At 39.0% G+C, this 24,624-nt stretch overlaps 1 protein-coding gene across 1 annotated transcript in view; it reads right to left on the bottom strand.

The window, feature by feature from the left end:
• Positions 1 to 18,189, bottom strand: part of LOC126108493 (iron-sulfur cluster assembly 1 homolog, mitochondrial) — a 30,077-nt gene extending 11,888 nt beyond the window's left edge. The window contains exon 1 of the mRNA XM_049913750.1: positions 18,006 to 18,189. Coding sequence (XP_049769707.1) covers positions 18,006 to 18,158 — 153 coding nt within the window. The 5' untranslated portion in view covers positions 18,159 to 18,189. The remainder of the gene's footprint in view (positions 1 to 18,005) is intronic.
• Between the last annotated feature and the right edge of the window lie 6,435 nt (positions 18,190 to 24,624).

Below are 24,624 nucleotides of genomic sequence, written 5' to 3'. Positions count from 1 at the left end.
ATTTTCTCCAGTATTTTAAACCTGGTTCTCAGCCCCATTACCATTCTCTCAATTATTTCCAGCAGGGGCGGCCTTAACAAGTCTTCCTGTGAATATTCTGATACTACATCTACTATACAGCTTGCACTTACGTGCCTGGCAGTGTTCACCTAATCACTTGCACACTATTTCTTTACTCATACACACACTAACATAGCTAAGGAAAAACATTTACTCACGAATCTATGTGTGCGAGCACCTGACTTCTCATACTTTATTACAGTGATCATTTCATATTTAGAGGAGGACAATGGCGATTGAAATTTCTTGAAAAGATCTCACTGTAACAAAAAACACTTGTTTTAAAGATTACCACTCCAACCTGCATATCTTATCCATCACACTCTCTCCCCTATTTTGCGATAATACAAAACAACCCGCCCTTCTTTGAACTTTGAGTTTCTCCGTCAATCCTATCCACTACTGCTAGAACACTGTTCTAGCAGTAGCGGACACCAAAAGATCCTGAGGAAGATCCCAGAAGAAACGTGACGCGGCCTAATAACCCAGAGGATTTTAACTTCAGTGACAACGGCCACAAAAGCCTGCAGATTAACTTGGAAGAACTTTAGTTTTATTGAATTGCACTTTTTTATACATTGATAGTTCTATGACTATTTTTTATCAAGATTTGGCATAAATATTTTATACTTAATCTAAAAATAAAATTCCATAAAAAATTTGCTGCTCCAAAATTCTGCCGCCTGGGCAAGTACCTCCTTTGCACCCCATTCAGATTTGGCCCTGATTCAGCACATCTTCAAGGTGAAGCAACAACAGCAGTTTTACTACTTCTTGTGACACTCGCTCATTTGGCAGTTGCTCTGTGCTGCAGGTTCACATGCAGAAGGAGCACAGTGTACAACCGAGTAAATTGTGCCACGACAACGAAGAGGACGACACGGAGAACGAGAAAGAATCGCTTATCTGTCAAATATGTATTCTGTGCTGTTGTCTTATCTCACACTGCCCACCATTGATGAAAAGATTACTGCAGTGCTCCTGATAAATATTAATAGGAAAAGCTACTGTCACTGAAGCCAAGAATATGTCATGTCAGTTGAAGCAGTACCATACTCATTTACAAAATTTCATGTTACATTGAGCATGATACTTCCAGTAACTAATGTAATATTTTGGTAACAGCATCTGCTCACGTACACCGACGACTTCAATCTATTACCCGGAACCTACCCTCCTATATGAAAGATACCAACCATTTCCTCCACTGACACTACACAGTCCGTGTCCCTTGACCACACAGTGCCTCGCTCATCATTATTGATGCCACCTCCCTTTACACCAACATCCCTAACGGCCATGGCCTTATTGCTTCTGAACACTTCCTTTCCCAATGCCTGACTGTTTCCGAGCCGACAACCTCCTCCCTAATCGCCACGGCAAGCTATATCCTCACACACAATTACTTCTCCTTCGAAGGCATTACCTGCAAACAAATCCGGGGTAAGGCTACGGGCACCCAGATGGCACCATCCTGTGCCAACCTATTCGTGGGCCATCCAGAGGAGGTTAGGTTAGTGGTGTTTAACGTCCCGTCGACAACGAGGTCATTAGAGACGGAGCGCAAGCTCGGGTTAGGGAAGAATGGGGAAGGAAATCGGTCGTGCCCTTTCAAAGGAACCATCCCGGCATTTGCCATCTAGAGGAATCCTTCCTCCTAACTACCCAGTATCCTAAACACCTCACCTAGTTCAGATTCACTCGTGACACGTTTCCGATACGGATCGAGAGCTAGGACATCCTATCCACGTTCCTCCAGAACCTCAACAGCTTTCCCCATTTGCTTCACCTGGTCCTACTCGACCCAACAATCCACCTTCCTAGATGTTGACCTCCACCTCAAAGATGGCTACATCAGTGCCTCCGCCCATGTCAAACCTACTAACCACCAGCAATACTTCCACTTCGACAGCTGCCACCCGTTCCGTACCGAGAAGTCCCTTCCGTACAGTCTAGCCACTCGTGTTTCTCACACCTGCAGTGACGAGCAGTCCCTTTCGAAATATACCGACGATCTCGATGAAGCCTTCACAGACCATAATTATTCTCTCGACCGTGTACGAAAACTAATGTCCCACGTCTTACCTTACGAGTCTCCTACCACCTCCCAAAGTCTCACCGTCCGGCCACAGAGGAGCATTACCCTCTTAACTCTGAACTACCTGGCACTGGAGCAACTGAATTACATTCTCTGCCAGAGTCTCGACTAACTATCGTCGTGCCCTGAAATGAGAAATGCCCTGCCCACTATCCTTCCCACTAGAGATGAGCAAAGTCACTAGAGATGAGCAAAGTCGTTCATCCTTAGGAACCGGTTCACTGGTGATCGCTCTTTTTTGGAAACCATTCATTTTTCCTCATTCACCGCTCATTGTACATGGTTCTGATGAAAAATTGAAAATTAGTAGCGTAGGTGACTGAAGATGGAAGGCTCCGAGAGGGGGCACTTGCCTCCCTCCTGGAGTAAAGAGTTTTTATTCTAAAAGAATTCTCTCACACTTGTAATTTTCGTGATTCTGCAAAACATCTCGTTTAGCCAACTGTAGCGTTATGAGGCTGATCGCAGTGAATTAATATGAGGTGGCGCACGAAAAACCGGCCCCAAGTACAGACCGCACTCCAACTACGCACGATTTGTTGACCGCTACGAGCAGACTGGATAAACGTGTAATAATTAGGCAGTGAAGGAATAAAAAATGAGCTAATGCAAACAACTACTTCGAAACAATAGATGACGATTGGTAGGCAACAATGAGCAGTCCAGAACTCTGGGCCTATTTTTCATGGGCCACCCTGTACCACTGAAACAATATTGTAGGAGTTATCCTATTCTCTTTGCAAAATGTGATACCATACACTCGATTACGAAGCGCGGGCTTCATCCGGTTGTAAGTTGCTCTGCCTTCCATAACAATGAACACGATCTTTTACCTCGGATAAAACAAAGACAGATTATGGTCACTTGTGTGTGCTGTGCTGACATCCTTTGCCTGTGTAATAACAAAAAATCTTGCTTTTTTACAACATCATCTGATGTTTATCGAAATAGTGAAGTAAGCTGATACGCCTTTATGTTACCTGGAAATATGTACGTATTACATACCACATAATTTTTATGTAGTTTACGTAATTATAAAATACATTTAAATTGCCGGTCGTGGTCGCTGAATAGAAACAGAAGTTCAGAGTTCACAAAAGGTTTGAAACAGATCTAGAATGGGCGTGCGAAGCGAACGAAACGAATAAAAACTTCGTACCGAACTAACTACGAGCAGTCGGCAGTGGAACTGCGACGAGTGTCCACGCGAAGAAGGACGAGTCCGCCCTAGCGAGACAGAGACCGAGACAGACAGGAACGGGGCCGAGGCTGAAACGTGTTCCCCTTCCCAGGAACTGTAAGTAGAAAGCAGAGACCGAGACAGACGGGAACGGGACTGAGGCTGGAACGAGACCTGCTGACGTGCCGTTGCAGGAACGAGAGTGACCGTTTCCTGTTCCTGGGAACTATAAGTAGAAAGCCGCGACCGAAGTGAACTATGAAAGACCGTTCCTTAGAATTCGTTCATCGCTCGTTCCGTTCATCTCGGTGAACCGTTCCTTGGGACCTGTTAGTTCGCGAACGACCCACCTCTATTTCCCACCCCTCCCACCGTAGTATTCCGCCGTCCACCGAACCTACACAATGCACTCGTCCATCCCTACACAGCCCCTGCTCCCACCCCTTACCTCATGGCTCATACCCCTGTAATAGACCTAGATGCAAGACCTTTTCCATACATCCTCGCAGCACCTACTCCAGGCCAGCCACAAGCATCAGCTATCCCATAAAAGGCAAGGGTTACATGTGAAAACTGTCACGTGATCTGCAAGCTAAGCTGCAACCACTGAGCTGCGTAGTTATGACAACCGACAAGCTGTCTGCCCGCACGAATGTCCACCGACAAACTGTGGCCGAGAAACGACTGGACCACCCTGTGGCTGAGCACTCTCCCCAACACGACATCCTTCATTTCATTTCAATGACTGCTCAACAGCCTCTGCCATAGGGATGCTTCCCACCAACACCTGTTTTTCTGAACTGCACAGGTGGGAACTTTCTCTGCAATACATCCTCCGTTCCCGCAACCCTCCCGACCTCAACCTTCGTTAGTCTTTCTCCTCAGCCATGCAGCCCCTTCCCTCTTCCCATTCCAGCAGTACACAGCCCTCATTCCACCACTGCACCTAGTATTTTTACTTGTCCCCCCTTTTGCACTACCCCCCCCCCCCCCCCCCCGCCCTCTGTCTAACCTCCCAACCCCACATAGCTGCCCTACCCTCTCTCCACCTCATTCCTGCATGCTCCCTGGCAGCACTTCATTGTCACCCACTGCTACCCTGCTATCCCTCCCCCACCCCACCCTTCTCCTTACCCCACCCAGTCACCAATCCCATTATGCACTGGTACTGTGGTACTGCTGCTCACAGTGTGGCTTCAGTTGCCTGAGACTGCAATTTTGTGTGTGTGTGTGTGTGTGTGTGTGTGTGTGTGTGTGTGTGTGTGTGTGTGTGTGTGTGTGAGTGCGCGCGCACACATCTCTGCTATATGGTGAGTGGCAACTTCCCTTTTCGTAACTGTGTTTTTTATGTTATACTTTCAGACACGTTCCACACCCACAAGAATCCTCTGATTTTTGGACCTAAGGAACGAAAACTGAATCTAATGTAATACAAGATAATGCAATCTAAAGTAATACACACCTCTAAGGCTACATTGTTGATTTCTAATGAGAGAGCCTTCGGTGGCTTAACTATAAACTGTTAGCTGGACAAGTCAAATTAATATTTGCAATGAATCTATCCTATTTTTTATGTAAGTAACAAAAAGAGTATGAACTTCATTTACCATCGCATGTCGTATCTATCTTTTCTATTTACTAGACACTTCAAATTCGTACTAGATGGTTGGCTGATTATTTTCAGTAACACAATCATTAAGACTTAATGTCTTTGTCATTAAGAATATTATTTTGTTGGCAAAGAGACAGGACAGCAAAACTTAAAAGTAATTCATGTTATTTAATAACTGATGAAACCAGTATTAATCACTTTGATATTAAAGTAATTACAGCATCTTTGTACTTGAAAAACCTGAGACAATATTCCAACACACATTACACCTGAAAAAGACAATAAAGACATCACACACCGAGATAAGTATTAGATCGGGAAAACATTCGAGGGAACGTATTTTCTGATGCACTGCATTCAAATGACAAAGCTGAATACGGGAAGTACAACACTGAAACTTCCAACTTTTGTAAGAGGAGTGTTAGAACAGATAGAAAACTTGGGTAGAGATAATGGTTTGGCGAGGTGATAAGGCTAGACTCTGATGTTATGGGGGTCAGGAGACTGAAGGAAGTTGATACTGGGCAGTGTGGGCGTCATCATTTCAGGGCTCAGCTTAAAGTAGCAACCTTGACAGAGTATTGAGGCATAAAAGACTTGTATCATTGTGGATGACAAAAAGGAGAGAGGCACTTCTGAGTTATTTTGCAAGCAGGAGCTGTATTAGTCAGAGGGCGAGAGAAGGAGAGCACCTTTGAGGTCTGAGGGCTATTTGTAGGAGATGAAAGCCTGAAAGAGATGGTCACAACAGGCACCTAGGGATTTGGTGCTGGAGCAGGTATGTTTGCTGTGGGTCACTAGGCTGTACGAAAGGAAGCATTTCGTGTTGAAAGGGTGGTGGTTTAACTGCACGTACTTTTGTCTAATGACAAGTTTTCTATGGACTGGGGTTTGGATGTGAGTCTGACTGACATGGAATCTCTAACGTTACATCCTTAGATATCATATAGTAGCAAGTGATACAAGATTTTAATGTACTACTCGATACGTCGTAACTTTTGTTATGTTGTCAAATATGTATGATTGTATTTATTCCTTTCATCTGTGCTAATCGATACGTTACACTATATGAAGTACTTTATCGACCTGAAGATAACTAAGTTCATTATATCATTTCATACGCAAGATTACGAAACTGAACAATTTTGAATTTCATGTATACAAATTTCTGTTCAGTTTAATAAATAAATTCAAACCCAAGATGATAGTACTTCACAAATGAAATGCAATTTTTGTATATACAATATGCAAAATTAGAGAATAGAAATTTGAGGAAAAAAGTTTTATAATGTCTTAACCAATTACTCAAATGTAAACACTAAAGTCATTAGTAATCTGCAACAATTTAAAAGACAGTTGAAATGTATGAAGTAATAACTTCAGCACAGAAACTCCTGTAAATAAAGAATCGCAATAATTGAGTGCTGTAGATGAAACCTGCACATTTCCAAAAATAATAGTTTTGAAAATAAAATTTTATGAAATCCTGGAAAAAAAAGTAATATACAAGAAAACAAATTCTTTCAATCTCTTCATTAATGTTAAAGATATTGCCACTTTTCAATTTTTCTGAATATGTAATTTTTCACTGTAACTTTACAAAAGTACTGACATTAATCAAGAACCAGTTGTCACTGATTCTTACTTTTTTTATATATAAGGACTGATGCAAGACTAAGCAGTTTAGTAAGATACAAGAAGATGAATATTACCAAATCATACTAAACACGCTATAAGGTCAAACAAAACTAGATTTGCATTTAAACAGTTTGCTAATTCAAAAAAATTGTTTTGACAATGGTGACTGAAGATACTCCTTGAAGTTCTAAAGGTAGCAGGGTAAAATATAACTTGTACAGAAAACACACAAATCAAAATCAAAGGACCTGCCAGTGGTTGAGAAGCAAGTGAGACAGGATTGCAGTCTACAAATACAGAGAAACATGGAAAGGAAATTGAAGGACAGGCAAAAGAAATAAAAACTTTGAAGTTTGCTGATTACATTTTAATTCTGTCAGAGACAGCTAAGAGCAACTGAATGGAATGGATAATTTCTCGAAATGAGGATACAAGATGAACATTGACGAAAAGAAAATGAGGGTAATGGAATGCAGTGAAATTAAATAATGATACTGAAGGTATTGCATTAGGAGATGAGACACTAAAAATAGAACAGAAGTTCTGTTATTTGGCAGCAAAGTAACTGACGATGGCCAAAGTGAAGAGGAAAAGAAAGACTGGATGTAGCAAAAAAAGCATTTCTGAAAAAGAGAAATGAATATAAAATTGGTGGTTAAAAAGTCTTTTCTGAAGGTGTTTGTCTAGTGTATCGCCTTGTTTTAGATTAGATTAGATTAGATTAATACTAGTTCCATGGATCATGAATACGATATTTCGTAATGATGTGGAACGAGTCAAATTTTCCAATACAAGACATACTTAAGTTAATTTAACAACATACTTAAGTTAATATAACAACTTTTCATTTTTTGTTTTTTTATTTTTATTTTTTATTTTTTTATTAATATTTTTTTGTTTTTTTTTTGTTTTGTTTTTAATTTATATCTAAAAATTCCTCTATGGAGTAGAAGGAGTTGTCATTCAGAAATTCTTTTAATTTCTTCTTAAATACTTGTTGGTTATCTGTCAGACTTTTGATACTATTTGGTAAGTGACCAAAGACTTTTGTGCCAGTATAATTCACCCCTTTCTGTGCCAAAGTTAGATTTAATCTTGAATAGTGAAGATCATTCTTTCTCCTAGTATTGTAGTTATGCACACTGCTATTACTTTTGAATTGTGTTTGGTTGTTAATAACAAATTTCATAAGAGAGTATATATACTGAGAAGCTACTGTGAATATCCCTAGATCCTTAAATAAATGTCTGCAGGATGATCTTGGGTGGACTCCAGCTATTATTCTGATTACACGCTTTTGTGCAATAAATACTTTATTCCTCAGTGATGAATTACCCCAAAATATGATGCCATATGAAAGCAACGAGTGAAAATAGGCGTAGTAAGCTAATTTACTAAGATGTTTATCACCAAAATTTGCAATGACCCTTATTGCATAAGTAGCTGAACTCAAACGTTTCAGCAGATCATCAATGTGTTTCTTCCAATTTAATCTCTCATCAATGGACACACCTAAAAATTTGGAATATTCTACCTTAGCTATATGCTTCTGATTAAGGTCTATATTTATTAATGGTGTCATACCATTTACTGTACGGAACTGTATGTACTGTGTCTTATCAAAATTCAGTGAGAGTCCGTTTACAAGGAACCACTTAGTAATTTTCTGAAAGACAGTATTGACAATTTCATCAGTTAAGTCTTGTTTGTCAGGTGTGATTACTATACTTGTATCATCAGCAAAGAGAACTAACTTTGCCTCTTCATGAATATAGAATGGCAAGTCATTAATATATATTAAGAACAGCAAAGGACCCAAGACTGACCCTTGTGGAACCCCATTCTTGATAGTTCCCCAGTTTGAGGAATGTGCTGATCTTTGCATATTATGAGAACTACTTATTTCAACTTTCTGCACTCTTCCAGTTAGGTACGAATTAAACCATTTGTGCACTGTCCCACTCATGCCACAGTACTTGAGCTTGTCTAGCACAATTTCATGATTTACACAATCAAAAGCCTTTGAGAGATCACAAAAAATCCCAATGGGTGGTGTTCGGTTATTCAGATCATTCAAAATTTGATTGGTGAAAGCATATATGGCATTTTCTGTTGAAAAACCTTTCTGGAAACCAAACTGACATTTTGTTAGTACTTGTTTGTTACAGATATGTGAAGCTACTCTTGAATACATTACTTTCTCAAAAATTTTGGATAAAGCTGTTAGAAGGGAGATTGGACGGTAATAGTTGACATCAGATCTATCCCCCTTTTTATGCAAAGGTATAACAATAGCATATTTCAGTCTATCAGGGAAAATGCCCTGTTCCAGAGAGCTATTACACAGGTGGCTGAGAATCTTACTTATCTGTTGAGAACAAGCTTTTAGTATTTTGCTGGAAATGCCGTCAATTCCATGTGAGTTTTTGCTTTTAAGCAAGTTTATTATTTTCCTAATTTCAGAGGGAAAAGTGGGTGAGATTTCAATTGTATCAAATTGCATAGGTATGGCCTCTTCCATTAACAGCCTAGCATCTTCTAATGAACACCTGGATCCTACTATATCCACAACATTTAGAAAATGATTATTAAAAATATTTTCAACTTCTGACTTTTTGTTCGTAAAGTTTTCATTCAATTTGATGGTAATATTGTCTTCCTGTGCTCTTGGTTGACCTGTTTCTCTTTTAATAATATTCCAAATTGTTTTAATTTTATTATCAGAGTTGCTGATTTCAGACATGATACACATACTTCTGGATTTTTTTAATAACTTTTCTTAATATAACACAGTAGTTTTTATAATGTTTGATAGTTTCTGGGTCACTACTCTTTCTTGCTGTCAGATACATTTCCCTTTTCCGGTTACAAGATATTTTTATACCCTTAGTAAGCCATGGTTTGTTACAAGGTTTCTTACGAGGATATTTAACTATTTTCTTGGGGAAGCAGTTTTCAAATGCATTTACAAAAATGTCATGAAATAAATTATATTTTAAATTGGCATCAGGTTCACGGTACACCTCATCCCAGTCTAACTGCTGTAGGCTTTCCCTGAAATTTGCAATTGTTAAATTGTTGACTGAACGTACTACTCTGGAGGACTGTTTAGTATTGCTGAATGGAGCTATGTCATATATTGTAACTAGCTGTGCACCATGATCAGAAAGACCATTTTCAACAGGCTGAGCATTTATCTGGTTAAACTTATCTTGGTCTATAAAGAAGTTATCTATCAGTGAGCTGCCATCCTTTACCACCCGAGTAGGAAAGTGAAACATGGGAGGATAAGCGTGTCAGACAAGATGAAAATAGAATCCTTTGAAATTTCGCCCGATTACATGGGTAGACCAAATAACTAATGATGTGGTACTGCATTGAACTGGGGAGAAAAATTTATGGTGCAATCCGATTACGAGCAGGGATAAGTCAATATGAAACATCCTGACATGTCGGCCAATAAGCAGTCTTGTTATGGAGGAAAAAATGTGTGTGGCGGGAGAGGGGTGGGCAAAAATTGCTGTAGAGGGAGATAAAGGAAGAAAGACAGTAAACATCTTCAAATGGCTGTAGGCTGCATCAGTTGTGCAGAGAGGAGTGCTGCATCAAACCAGTCTGTGGACTGAACACCACAGCAACTAACAGATCACTACAGAGTTCTAACAACTACTGACAACAATCAACACAAGATGGTTGTAATGTAGGAAAGGAAAGATAGAGTTCAATTTTTCACAAATACCAACTTTATTGCAAACAAAACATTAGCTATATTAAAGAAAGATGAGGAAGGAAATCTGATACAGCGTTGCTGGCGAAGATGCAGAAGGTTATGCAGAGAATCCACACAAAAGCTAAATAATAAAGACTTGACAGGTATTAGAATATCTCCCTCACAAAATAAAATCCCCAACAAAGCAAACTCGGGATTAACAAGTCTGCCTCAACCTGCGACATTGAGATGTTGCTCACCCGCATTTCAATTTGGTGACAGCGACGTTAGTCATTAGAGCTGCAAACAAACAATCCATGAAATATTTTAATTCCAGCAACAGTATGAAACTAAGGAGACAACAGCAATAAGTAGGAGTTTTTTGGTGGGGTCAAACTAAATTTCTGCATCTACATGGATACTCTGCAAATCACATTTAAGTTCCTGGCAGAGAGTTCATTGAACTACCTTCACAATTCCCTATTATTCCAAGCTCATAGAGCGCGCAGAAAGAACAAACACTCTTATCTCTCTGTGCAAACTCTGATTTCCCTTACGGTGATCATTTTTCCCTACGTAGGTCAGCATCAACAAAATGTTGACACTTTCTGAGAAGAAAGTTGGTGATCGGAATTTCGTGAGAATATTCCTCCACAGTGAAAAATGCCTTTGTTTTAGTGATGTCCATCCCAAATACTGTATCATTTCAGAGACACTCTACACCCTATTTTGCAATAATACAAAACATGCTGCCCTTCTTTGAACTTTTTCAATGTAGTCCGTCAATCCTATCTGTTAAGGATTCCACACCATGCAGTAGTATTCTAAAAGAAGACAGACAAGCATAGTATAGGCAGTCTCCTTAGTAGACCTGTTACATTTTCTAAGTGTCCTGCCAATAAAATGCAGTCTCTGGTTAGCCTTCCCCTGCAACATTTTCTAGGTCTTCCTCCCAATTTAAGTTGTTCATAACTGGAATTCATAAGTATTTAGTTGAATTTATGGCCTTTAGATTTGACTGATTTATCGTGTAATGCAAGTTTAACGAATTCCTTTTAGCACTCACATGCATGACCTCACACTTTGTTATTTAGGGTCAATTGCCAATTTTCACACCATACAGACATTTTTTCTAAACCTGTTTTGCAATTTGTTTTGATCTTCAATAAACGACAGCGTCATCAGCAAACAGAAATACGACAGCGTCATCAGCAAACAGAAATACGGAAGCGTCTGATCCCGCCCATCTGCTTTGACCCATGACGTCACAAATATGGCGGCAACGACCATAAACCACGATTCCAATATGGTGCATATAAAGTCGATACGTACACATTATGGGGGCGATAATACTTCGAAAAACACACACACACACACACACGTTCCACAAACAGCCTAATGACACTAACAGGACAAGCGCGGGAAATAGGGGGTTTCTGGGTGGGGACAAACTAAATATAAACAAATTTAGACACACACACCCCTCCATACAAAACCAAGCAAAACGACGAAAAAAACAACCGACATCACAAAACTCCCCAAATATCACTAAACACAATATTATCTGGAATCTGACAGTTCCCTTGACCTATATAGCTCAACAGAAGCTCCCGATCCCATAAATTAGGACCTAACACCTCCCTTGACCTATATAGCTTAAAAACACCTCCCGATACCAATACCAACATTCACGGCCACACACTGGGATCAAACACTTCCCTTGACCTGTTATCCTTACGACATCTCCACATACAGCCGTCCCTGGCAAGAGATGCCGGAACTTTAAGTAAGCCTCATTTCTTCACGACACACTGAACACTTCACGACTTCATCCAAAAATCCGAATAGTTGAAATTTTATTAGAGACAACGCACTGTCCCCATCATAGCCGACAACCGAAAACTGTTGACCCTGTCAGTCATATCCATACCTACTAAAGACATAAAAAAAGCAATTTACCAAAATTCACACACGACGCCACACTCTCAAACTAAACCAAAAACATCACCTAACACACCTCCAGAGAGCACCACCGATCACATCAAAACGACACCTACAAACACGCCACTCTCACAAACTAAATTCTGCGCCGTCGTGACGTCACACACCACAACAGCCTTACGTCACGGGTCAAAGCCGACGGGTGGGATCGGGTGCTTCGGTCGACCCAAACAACCTTAAACGGCTGCTCACATTGTCTTCCCAATCGTTTATATAGATAAGGAACAGAAAAGGGCCTATAACACTGCCTTGGGGAACGCCAGAAATCACTTCTGTTTTACTCTATGACTTTCCGTCAATTACTACAAAATGTGACCTCTCTGACAGGAAATCATGAATCCAGTCACATAGTTGAGATGATATTCCATAAGCACGCAATTTCACTACAAGCCGCTTGTGCAGCACAGTGCAAGAATCTTCCAGAAATATGGAATCAATTTGAAATCCTCGAAAATAGCACTCAACATTTCATGTGGGTAATTTATAACAATAACATTAACACTACCATTCCAAAACAAATATAAAAAAAACAAGTGTACAAAATTCTAACATTCAACACAATCAAAAAATGCAAAAACAAAATCCATTGGTACCACGAATTTTGCTTCATTTATACAGGATGATTTTTTCCACCATGTACAACCTCTAGGGACTGAGCAATGAGTGATATGGAACAAAAAAGGTCTTATGAACCTATGTCCGGAAATGCATTGTTTCCACGCTAGATACCATTTACTCAATCGTACTTTGTTGCAGAGACAATATGCGCTCTACCATGTAGCAAAAGTTACAGTATATGCTGAAAATAGTTTCCGTGTGCAACACGTGCATGTACACGCCATAGCATGTTCCCCTCACACGTTCACATCGACCAGGCTGCATCCGAACAGTGTCGAACACACCACAAATGCACTGCACCAGTGTCTCCACATCTGGAATGGGTTCTGCATACAGATACTTTTGGGATGGCCGCATAGCCAGAAATCACATAGGTTGAGGTCCAATGAATAAGCAGGCTGTGCAATTGGATCCCCTAGTTCGATCCGTTGACCAGGGAACACACGACTGAGATATGTCCGGACGTTAAAAGCAAAATGGGCTGGAGCACTATTATGTGGCAGCCACATGACCCTTCGAATCATCAATGGCACTACTTCCAGCAGGGGAGAAAGTCATCTGCAAGAAATGGTGATAGTTCCGGCCTGTTAGGCAACGTGGAAGAAAGATTGGTCCCAAAATACTTTTTTCAATTATCCCAGTCCAAACATTCAGCCTGCACCGAGGCTGATGATTCATTGTGACAATACCGTGACAGTTCTGCAAACTATCCCACAGATGACTATTATGGAAGTTGAAGATACCACTTTGGGGTTGACAGAAGCGTCCGATCCCACGCGTCGGCTTTGACCCGTGACGTCATGACGGCGCGGAGTTTGGTTTGTGAGTGTGGCGTGTTTGTAGATGACGTCGTGTTGTGGTTTGTTGTGCCCTCTGGTGGTATGTTCAGGATTTTCGTTTGTGTGGTGTAATGGGATCAGTTTGCTTTTGCTCATTATCCAGAATTGTTCGAGTGTCGGCTGTGTTTGTAGTGGAATTCGTTTCAGTGAGTTAACGATTTTGTGTGAAGGTTAATTTAGTGTTATTCGCTGTACATCGTGTGGTAAGTTTAGTAAAATTAATCGATTGTTGTTTCTGTTCAGGAATGGATATGACGGATAAAATTTACAGTGCGCAGGTCAAGTGAAGTGTTTGGTACCAGTGTGTGGCTGTGTATGTTGATATTGGTATCGGGAAATGTTTTTGAGCTATATAGGCCAAGGGAAGTGTTGGATCCTAATTTATGGGATCGCGAGCTGCTGTTGAGCTATATAGGTCAAAGGAAGTGTCCGATTCCAGATGACATTATGTTTAGTGGTATTTGGGGAGTTTTGTGAAGTAGGTTTTTTCGTTGTTTTGTGTGGTTTTGTATGGGGTGGGTGTCTAAATTTGTTTGTATTTAGTTTGCCCCCACCCAAAAACACCCCATTATCCACCCTTGTCCCGTTAGTGTAATTAGGTTTTTTGTGGAAAGTGTGTGTGTTTGTTTTTCGATGTATTTTCGTCCTTATAACGTGTACGTACCGACTCTATGTGCGCCATATTGGAATCGTGGTTTATGGTCGTTTCCGCCATATTTGTGACGTCATGGGTCAAAGCAGACAGGTGGGATCGGACGCTTCCGTATTTCCCCACTTTCTCCTAAAATACAATCAAACTAACGGGACAACGGGGGATTTTAGGGAGGGGACAAGCTAAATCTGTGAATAGGATGGATGACAAAACCTGGAATTGTGGTTACCTGGTGAAGAAACCACTGACAAAACCCCTCCTGATGTGGAAAGTCAGTCACTGGTAAGTCCTCCACATATTGTAAATGATTAGGGTAGTAAAAATTGTCGTGGAAAAAGTTACACACGATTGTTCCATTTACCCTGTACTCGCAGGCCAACTGCCTGATACTGACATGGTGGTTGCCTTCCGCAGTGTTAAATCCTATTTTCCTCCAAGACTGGAGTACGAACATTTTGGGTATGTCCTGCATGATCTCCAGCTTCGTGAAACGGCCCTGTCTCAGAAAAACGGTGAATGCTGTGGTGGTTGTCAGCGGGGATAGGTCTCCTGATACAACCTTGCTGCCTGCCAACCACTGCCATTTGCCTTTAGGGTTTACAGAAGTGTCCGATTCCACTTGTCTGACCCATGATGTCATCAATATGGCGAAAATGGCTATGCTAAGCGTCTCCAATATGGCGCCAATGATATAACTACATACACATGGCAACAAACATGAAAATACTTATACATAAGACAATAACATCTTTCTCCTAAAATACAATCAAACTAACGGGACAACGGGGGATTTTAGGGAGGGGACAAGCTAAATATAACAGTAAAAAAACACCACGATCCCAAAACACACAAAATGATGAACAAACAAATAATTACAAAATCTACAGGAATCTGACACTTCCCTTGACCTATACAGGTCAACCACAGCTGATGATACCAAAACACCAATGCCTACAGCAAACACTACGGAAATTGGAATCAGACATTTCCCTCGACCTATATAAGTAAACCATGACTATTGATACGAAAAAACCAACACCTACAACTACAAAAAACAAAACCACAAAACACACACACACACACACACACACACACACACACACACACACACACACACAGAGCCAGCAAACACAACAAGACATCATCTACATCCACATCAACCAACTCAGTGCCCTAATGACATCACATACCATCACACCCTTACACCATGGGTCAAAGCAGACAGGTGGAATCATCAGTCAATCCCTAGAGTTTGTAAATGGTGGAGAAAAGTCACCCTGTGTAGCTCAAACAAAGACCCAGAATACCAGTAAGCGATACAAAACTCGAAAACTTGGTACCACAAATTTCTTTTGACCTGTATAGCACATACGAAGGCCTCAAATATTACAAACTCACACACAACTCTAAAACCCAATACCACAAATTTCACTTACCTACATGGCAGCGAAAATGAAGTACTAAAAAAACAAACCACTCAAATCTTCAAATTCATTATTCAAAACTTTATGTACCCTATCTATAATGAAGTCTACAGGACAACAAAACAAAACACATAACTAATATCAAAAACATAACATAACCAGTGATTATAAACCAATAACCATAATACCTAACAACCACAGTTCAATACAATTACCAAACGCAAACAAGGAAAACCCCCAAATTCATGAAAACTTTCAATATCACCAATTTTCATATACTCAAAGAAATCAGTTGCCCATGGCTTCTAAAAGCTGATGACATTGTTCTATTTGACAGCGAAAGGGAAATTACACCTCTGACATTTGCTAAAGCCCTTGGGGAAACTGGTTTCAAATAAAAACAACTGTACACTGTCACGCTCCCCACAATAAGCTGAAAGTCTAAACTGAAATACCAAAGTGAACTGAATTTGATCCTATGTGATTACATTGGTACAGCAGGTGCACACAGTATTTAATATAAGATATATCAACAGCAAATCTTTCAGTATCTTCCATTTCCTAGAGACAGCCATTTTGATTAGTCACACTACCAAGACTAATTACGAATAACAACATTTGTAAATTAAATTAAACATACATTATCTAAGACGGCAAAATTCCTTTTCCACCAGATAACCTTTGAGAGTTGGAAATTTGGTGCCATGGATACTATCTTGTAAGTTTATTAGTAGATAACCGAAGTGCAGTGGTCCTTTTTCAAGAATTGTCAGCCAGTTGGATATGGTTCACATCTAGTTATCTTCCGTATGTTACAAGTGTGTATATCAGCTTTCCAAACCTACTTTAAACTACTTTTTGACTTGAACAATTACATTACTATGTTCTTCAATACAGAAATTTAGGAACAGAGGCAAGGTATAGTGATGGAGACCCATTAGGGGATGATGTATTTGACTGTTTTATATCTATGAATGTAATTTTTTTTACATCTACATCTATACCCTGCAAACCACTTGCGGTGTATAGTAGAAGGCATCACCCAATGTACCAGTCATTGAGGCTGCTTCCTGTTCCAATCACATATGAAGCACAAAAGAATGATTGATCAAATGCCTTTCTGCAGTGCAGTAGTTATTCTAATCTTATCCTCACAATCCGTACGTGAGCAATTATTTAAAGCCTTAACAGACTTTCTTGGGATTGTTTACATCTACCTTCAAGAGTCTTCCAGTCCAGTTCCTTCTGTGTCTGTGATACTCTCCCGCAGATTAAACAAACCTATGACCATTCGTGCTGCCCTTCTCTGCATGTGTTCAATATCCTCAGTGTCCCGCACACTTAAGCATGACAGGTAGACTGACTGCACTTCCCCCAATATTCTACCAACAAACCGAAGTGTGCCACCTACTTTACCCATGACTGGACCTATGTTATCATTCCAATTCATATTCCTACAAAGTTTTACACCCAGGTATTTTTTAGGAGTTGGCCGATCACAATTCCTCCACAAGCCAGCGATATATGGGCTAGGTTGAAAAGGTATAGTTCGGCTGCGAGTTTGTGAAGCCACTGTCTGCCTGTTTTATATAAACTGCGCATTCCAGAGTGGAATTCGCGAGCATGATCAAAGCACTCTTTTCCCATTTTAAAGTTTTTCATATATGTTTAATAACAGGAATATTCGCAGCTCAAAACCCATAAGCTTGCAGAGATCTCGTTCGTCAGATTTTATTATGCTGTTGTTATTGACATATCGTTGGCGGTTTCTTAACAGGGTACATAGGTTTCTTGTGGTCGTATATTCATCAGGTTAAAGACATCATCGGTAGGCCTATATCGGCGCGGTATCGCGTCGTTAACTAATCCCAAAATATTAATAGATTTTTGGCAACGTACTTATTTTCAAGAGTTTTCCAATGTATTTTCGAAAAGCAAGTCCGGTATGATTGATGCCAAAATTATGTCACTAGGGTCATCAAGCATACAACTAAGTCAATCTATCTGGTGCCCATACTCAGTGTGATAGAAAATGACAAATAATGCTGACGAAACAATGCGCAAGCCCTCGGCATTGCGTAATGCCAAACGAAAAACAACAAACGTAAGAGACAATCCTAATCTGGGGTCATTACATCACGGTTGTGAACATTCACAAAATTCCAGAAGTTCACCTTCAATCCTATGCTATCCGGACGCGCCTTCATCAGCTCCTTCACTTTGTTGACAGCTGCTGGCGTTAGTACGAGTGCTGCTCTAGTTGGTATTGCTTTCCTGACACCTTTTACTGCTTTCACCGTCGCAGCTGCCACAACACGGGCCGCCATCTTGCAGACTGATCACAGATGTAAATAGAACCCAATCGACGCTTTCGACCACAGTCTATGGAACTCGACGCGGAAAATCAGCTGTTCTGTTCAGAGATATTTGCTCACAGAGCGCCTAGCGTCTTGTCGTCTGCTGAGGTATCAACTGAGCATAATAATTATTTAGTGAAAGTGCTCTTGCCCCTGACTAGCATTCTTACCATTTGCCGTTCCAGTAAGTTTAACGAGTTGGTAGTGACACTGACCCATATGAAAATTACCTTTTTTCCTTTGTTGTTATTTCATTTCTCTCCACCGCGCATAATCGCATATGGATCGCGGAACGAGGGTGGGCTGGGCTGTCAGCAGTACAAACAGCCAATCCGCTCTTGAGCCAATCAGGGGGCGCCGACTTATAACAAATATAGGAGTGGAGGGGGTCTTGCCCCGGGAAATTTTATAAATTTTAGATGAAAACTAGAGAGTTTTAAAGTTTTTTTAAGCGTTTTAGAATCATTCGATCAACATTAGAACCCCTAAAACTGGACTCTCGATAACACGACACTCCGGGAAACTCGATAAGCCTGACACAGTTCTTGTTTTTTAAATAAGAAACAAAACATAAACACGCGCGGTATTTTCGTAAAAAGCTAATAATAATAATAATAATAATAATAATAATAATAATTTTATTGTCATTCGGCCATTACAGCAATAGACAACGTCATATACATACTAAAATACAATGAATAGTTTGAAAGAAACAACAGGTTTCTTGTTAACATTATAGTATTATATTACAGTTGATAAATTCTCTTATGTCATAGAATGGGTGGAGGACTAGCCAGTCGTGAATTGTTTGTTTGAATAATTGTTCAGGTAATTCTTGAACAGATTGAGGAAGATTATTAAATAATTTGTACCCCATGATTTCGTAGCTGTTGAGTGACTTTGACAATCTGTGGTAAGGAATATAGAGGCACCTATTCCTTCTTGTATTGTGGTTGTGTATATTTTCTCTGGTTTTTGTTTCTGGTAATTTCTTCTTCGTATAAATTAGAACATAGTATATGTACAAGTTTATAACAGTCATGATTTTCTGTTCACAGAACAATGGTTTACAGTGTGCCTTATATGCAGAACCAGTAATTATCCTAATAGCTTTTTTTTGCAGTATTAATATGTCATGTACACAGCTAGAGTTCCCCCACAAAATAATTCCATATGTTATTATACTTTGAAAGAATGAAAAATAGGATGTTCTAACATATTTTTCAGAAACACAATCCATAAGTCGCCTTAACAGGTAAATAACTCTTGACAATTTACCACTAATATATTGTACATGTTGACCCCAAGATAATTTATCATCAATGTATACCCCCAAAAATTTGACATAACTTGGATCATCTGACAGAAGCTTGTCTCTAAGACTACAGACCATCTGCTGCGTTTTGTTTTCATTCAACAGGAATCCATTTGCCTTGAACCAATAGGATGCTTGGTCAATTGTCTTTTCTGCACAAGTTTTAAGGCTATTGAAATCCTCACTAGCATGAAGAAATGTTGTATCATCTGCATACAACACAGTGGTGGACTTGATAAATGACGGCAGATCATTTATCATTATCAGGAACAAAAAGGGGCCCAGCACAGATCCCTGCGGAACACCTACCTTGACTTGCTCTATACTCGACATTTCTCTCCCTACACAAACAACTTGCTTACGATTCTGGAGATATGATTTCATTAATTTAAGGCTGTTGTGTCTAATGCCATAGAATTCCAGTTTTTCTAGGAGTGGCTTATGCTTTACACAGTCAAAAGCTTTGCTTAGATCACAAAATGTGAGTTGAGCATAGCCCTTATCCTCAAACACTTGATGTAAGTATTTGACTACAAAGTCTATAGCATCCACAGTAGACAACTTTTTCCTAAAACCATACTGAGATTCACTAATTATTCCTAATTTTTCAAAATAGACAGATAGCTGTTGGTAAATTACACATTCCAGTATTTTAGAAAAAGCTGGGACTATGGAGATTGGTCTGTAACTGGAAGGTGAGTCCATATCTCCCTTTTTATATATTGGAATTACCCTAGCCACTTTGAGTTCTTCAGGAAAATATCCTTCAGATATGCATTTATTTATACAGAATGTTAAGGGGTACACAATATAGTCTATTACTTTCTTTAGTAAATTACAGGATATGTCGTAAATATCTACACTGTCTGAAGATTTCATCCGTTTTACAATGCTTAGGACATGACTAGGTGAGACCTCGGAGAACATAAACGTACCTGTGTCTGTTGGTATTCTGCAAACATTTTTAGAAAGTAACTCTGATGAACTGATATCAGGTTTGATTATAGTATTTCCTACATTTTCAACAGATTTAATAAAGAAATCATTGAATTTTTGGGGACTTATATTAATTTTTTTGCTTCTCACATCTTTAGCAGCACCATTTATTAATTTCCATGCAGCTTTGCACTTATTTGTGGAATTATCAATGGTATTGAAATTATGTGCTTTTTTGGCTTCCACGATGGCTTTTTTATACTCATTCCTGCATTTTGTATAGGCTAATCTGGCATGTTCTGTTTTCTGATTGCTAAATTAATATACAGTAATAATCATGCTTATAGACTATTACTAAAACAGTGAATACATAGCTCTGAAGAAACTGAAGTTATATTTAAATAAATCCTAAACTATCATTAAAAGAATAAAACATACAATATTGCTGTCGCACAGTAATAGCATTTTGATTAATAAGTGAAATAGCTAATTTAAGCTTACTTTGAAAAATGCTCTGGGTTCATTAAATAAAAACAAAATGTCAAGGTCAACGCATTAATACAGTTAATACTGTATGCTTAATACTTTCAGTCAAAAAGCATGTAAATAGCGGGTTTTAATTGGGTCTTACACCCTAAAAATATTTAAGTATTTGAAAATAACTAATACAGTACTATAGTAATATACTAATACACTACTAAACTAGTACTAATATTTCGAAACTGAAAATTTAACATTATGTATGGATTTAATTCCCTATTTTATAAAGATTTTTAATATTGCTGTAAATGCCATTATTAGGGCTAGAGTGTCTTTAGAAAGGTGCAAATGTCGACCGTCTGACTGGATGTCTGAAAATGAACTCGTTGATAACTGGTCGGATATCCAATTCATCCAAAACATCTCGGTGGGCATGAAGATCTCAAAAACTCCCGACCAGTTTCAATAGTTCCCATTTTCTCGAAAATATTTGAATCTCTTATTTATAACCAATTAAACTACTACTTTGAGTCGCATAACTTACTCTCTAATAGTCAATTTGGCTTCCGCAAGGGAAGAAATACCACCACTGCTGTTCTTTCAATTGTGAATGAAGTAATAACAGCCTTTGAGAATAAAAATAAAGACTCACTTCTTTTATGTGATTTAAGTAACGCATTTGACTGCATTTCTCATGATATCTTACTTGCTAAACTCAAATTCTATGGTGTACAAGACACTGCATTGGCAGTAATTGAATCATACCTAAACAATAGGAAGCAGTTTGCCTCTGTCAGAAACAAAGACTCAGAATTGCTAGAAGTTAAGACAGGAGTCCCACAAGGTTGTCCTTGGACCCTTCTTTTTTATAATTGCAGTTAATGATTTACCCCATTGTATCCCAAATATTGTTATTTGTTATGCTGGTGACACAAATTTGCTTGCTTAGCATGAGAACATATCAGTTCTGCAATGATGCAAGATGTCCTGGAAGCAGCACTAAATTGGTTCTCATCAAATACACTGCTTTGCAATCCTGATAAAAACCAACAGATTATACTAGGATTGTCAAAAGAGGTAGAGGTGAAAGCAGTTAAAATTCTAGGAATTCATGTAGACTCTAAGTTAACGTGGGAAACACACATCAACCATACCTGCACAAAATTGTCTCGAGTTATGTATTTAATATGGAAACTGAGGAGCCTGCTGACAAAAGAATACTTAAGAGTTATTTATTCTGGACTGTTTCAGTCTCCTATAGAGTATGGACTGCTGATATGGGGACACTCGCTTCTCATCACTGAAGTTCTAAAAATTCAGAAGAGAGTGATGAGGGTAATGAGCAATTCTGGTAGATTAGAGCACTGCCGGCCACTGTTCATTCAGCTGAAAATATTAACAGTTATTAATCTTTATATATACACCTCAGCATTGTATGCAAAAAACAATATAGCAGATTTTGAAATGAGGGAAAACATACACCACCATAATACCAGAGGCAAAACAAAATTAGACGTACCTAGGCACAGGATGACAAGAACAGGGAATTCCCATCTAATCAATAGTCTAAAAATATTTAATAAACTTCCATTTTCTTCTCAGTCGGCTCACATAAGTAGCTTTAGGAGCAAGCTACTAAACTGGTTACTAATCAATCCTTTTTCAATATAACAGAATTTATGAATATAAAATCAATCGACATTAATTTTTAAGGATTTCATTATGTGATGCCACTGAATGTATTTATCTTATGTTATGGTGTATGTTATCATCTATGGGCACTATTTGCAATGCTCATTTAGATTTAAGGTACTATTCAAGGAAAATGTTATATGATATCCATGTAAATTGCCTATTCCACCTCATGTGGTCAATGGTGAATAAAGAATCTGAATCTGAAGTTGTTCAATCACTTCTGTCCCTTTGCTTATTGGAGATATGACTTCAGACGTCTAAGGGAGCTAAATGGCCATTCTGCTGTTGCTGTTGTGATTGGAACTACTTGGAGAAGCTTAATGCACTTCACTACTTCACATTACATACCTCCAACTGCAGGCTCTTGTGTAATGTATTTTCTTACATCAGGCATGTTTTTTAAGACCAGTATTTTTATTAGTGATATCAGCTAACATATTCAAGTGTAAGTGCAGTCTCTCAATTTCTAGGTCATTTTTGAAAAACTCAGTTGATTTTTCCAAATTTGTTTTACCTCTGTTTACTAAAAGCAAGTGCTCTTGTTCAACTGCAGTGACTTGTGTGAGTCCAGTTGAAATAAACCACTCAGAAATGCAAGAGTGCACTGTTTCACAAATTTCAATGTAAATAGCGTTGTAGTATTCCTTTGGGGTTTTGAAAGTGTGCGGTGAGCTGGCTTCATTGTTTTCATACTGCTTTGGTGTACTTCGATTCTGAGGAAGTGAAGGATCATCAACTTGTGAAGGATTTTCTTTTAAACACAATTCCCAAAAGTGTTCAAAACTATCACACTTTCCATTCAATATACAAATCAAGCCCTCAAATATTTTTTCCAGATCAGCAACACTTAGATGAGGACACTGAATTTTTTCATTGGCATCCTCTACTGGCTTCAATGGATGGCAATAAAGATGTAAAAAGAAATAAGTCTTGAATTATAACATTGTCTCGAAGTAGAGTGCACATTTGTAACCTGCCTCTGTTTTGTCCTCTGCAGAGGACTCTAGAAGTTCTTCAAAGTTTTTCAATGTTCTCAAGATACGAGAAGCTCGCATAGTCCATCGAGTTGGGCAAAGGGGTCACAGACCAGCTTGGTCGTTGGTGCTCTCAAAGCGTATGCTTCAGAAAAGTCCCATCCTTTTATTGGATTTCCTTATGGTGTTTATTAAGTCCTTGTCTAAAGCCATAATATCCCTCATAGACGTAAGATGGCAGAGACTGTCTACAACTGCCAAGTCTAAACTGTGAGCAGTGCAGTGCACGTAATGTGCTTTTGGTTGCATATCCAAAATTAACTTTTTTTAGTCCTTTGAAATTACCTCTCATATTCTAGGCACCATCATAGTACTGCCCTCTTAAGTTATCCATTGACAAATCAAGATGAGCAAAAACATCTTTTAAAATACTAAACAGTGTTTGTGATTCAGTGTTGGGGGTCTCGTATAAGCCAATAAAGTCTTTGTTGATGATTAAGGAATCACTGACAGTACAAATACAAAATGACACTTGTTTGTGAATCGAAGAATCACTTTTTTCGTCAACCATAATAGAAAAATGTTCAGTCTTCTTGATTGAAGCCAATACCTTTCTCAACACAGACTTTCCTAGTAGAACAATGATCTCGTTTTGAACATTATGCGGCGTCCACTTATACCCCAAATGCCCTAACCAATCATTAAACTCATGTATGACATTCTTTTGGAGTTCCGACAATTGAAAAAAATTGAGTTTACATCTTCGTGCCCTCTAATTGTTAGTCCTTGTCAGCATAGAAATTGCATGGTAGTGAAAATTGTCTCAAGAGCTAACGGCCTTTCCTCATATCACTATCTAACTGTTCACTCAATTGGGAGGCCACACTTCAGTTAGTGATAGAATGTAGTTTCAGAACACCTCCTTTATGCGTAAATGTATTTTCATGAAGACGGAATTTTTCCAAAGCCTTTAATAACCCTACAGAAGGAAATGCAACTTCATTTTTTGAAGAAAATTGTAATAGATTTTTAGCAT

The sequence above is a fragment of the Schistocerca cancellata genome, chromosome 11 (assembly GCF_023864275.1).
Source record: "Schistocerca cancellata isolate TAMUIC-IGC-003103 chromosome 11, iqSchCanc2.1, whole genome shotgun sequence".
Taxonomy (NCBI): domain Eukaryota; kingdom Metazoa; phylum Arthropoda; class Insecta; order Orthoptera; family Acrididae; genus Schistocerca; species Schistocerca cancellata.
This window is presented reverse-complemented; position numbering and strand designations above follow the sequence as displayed.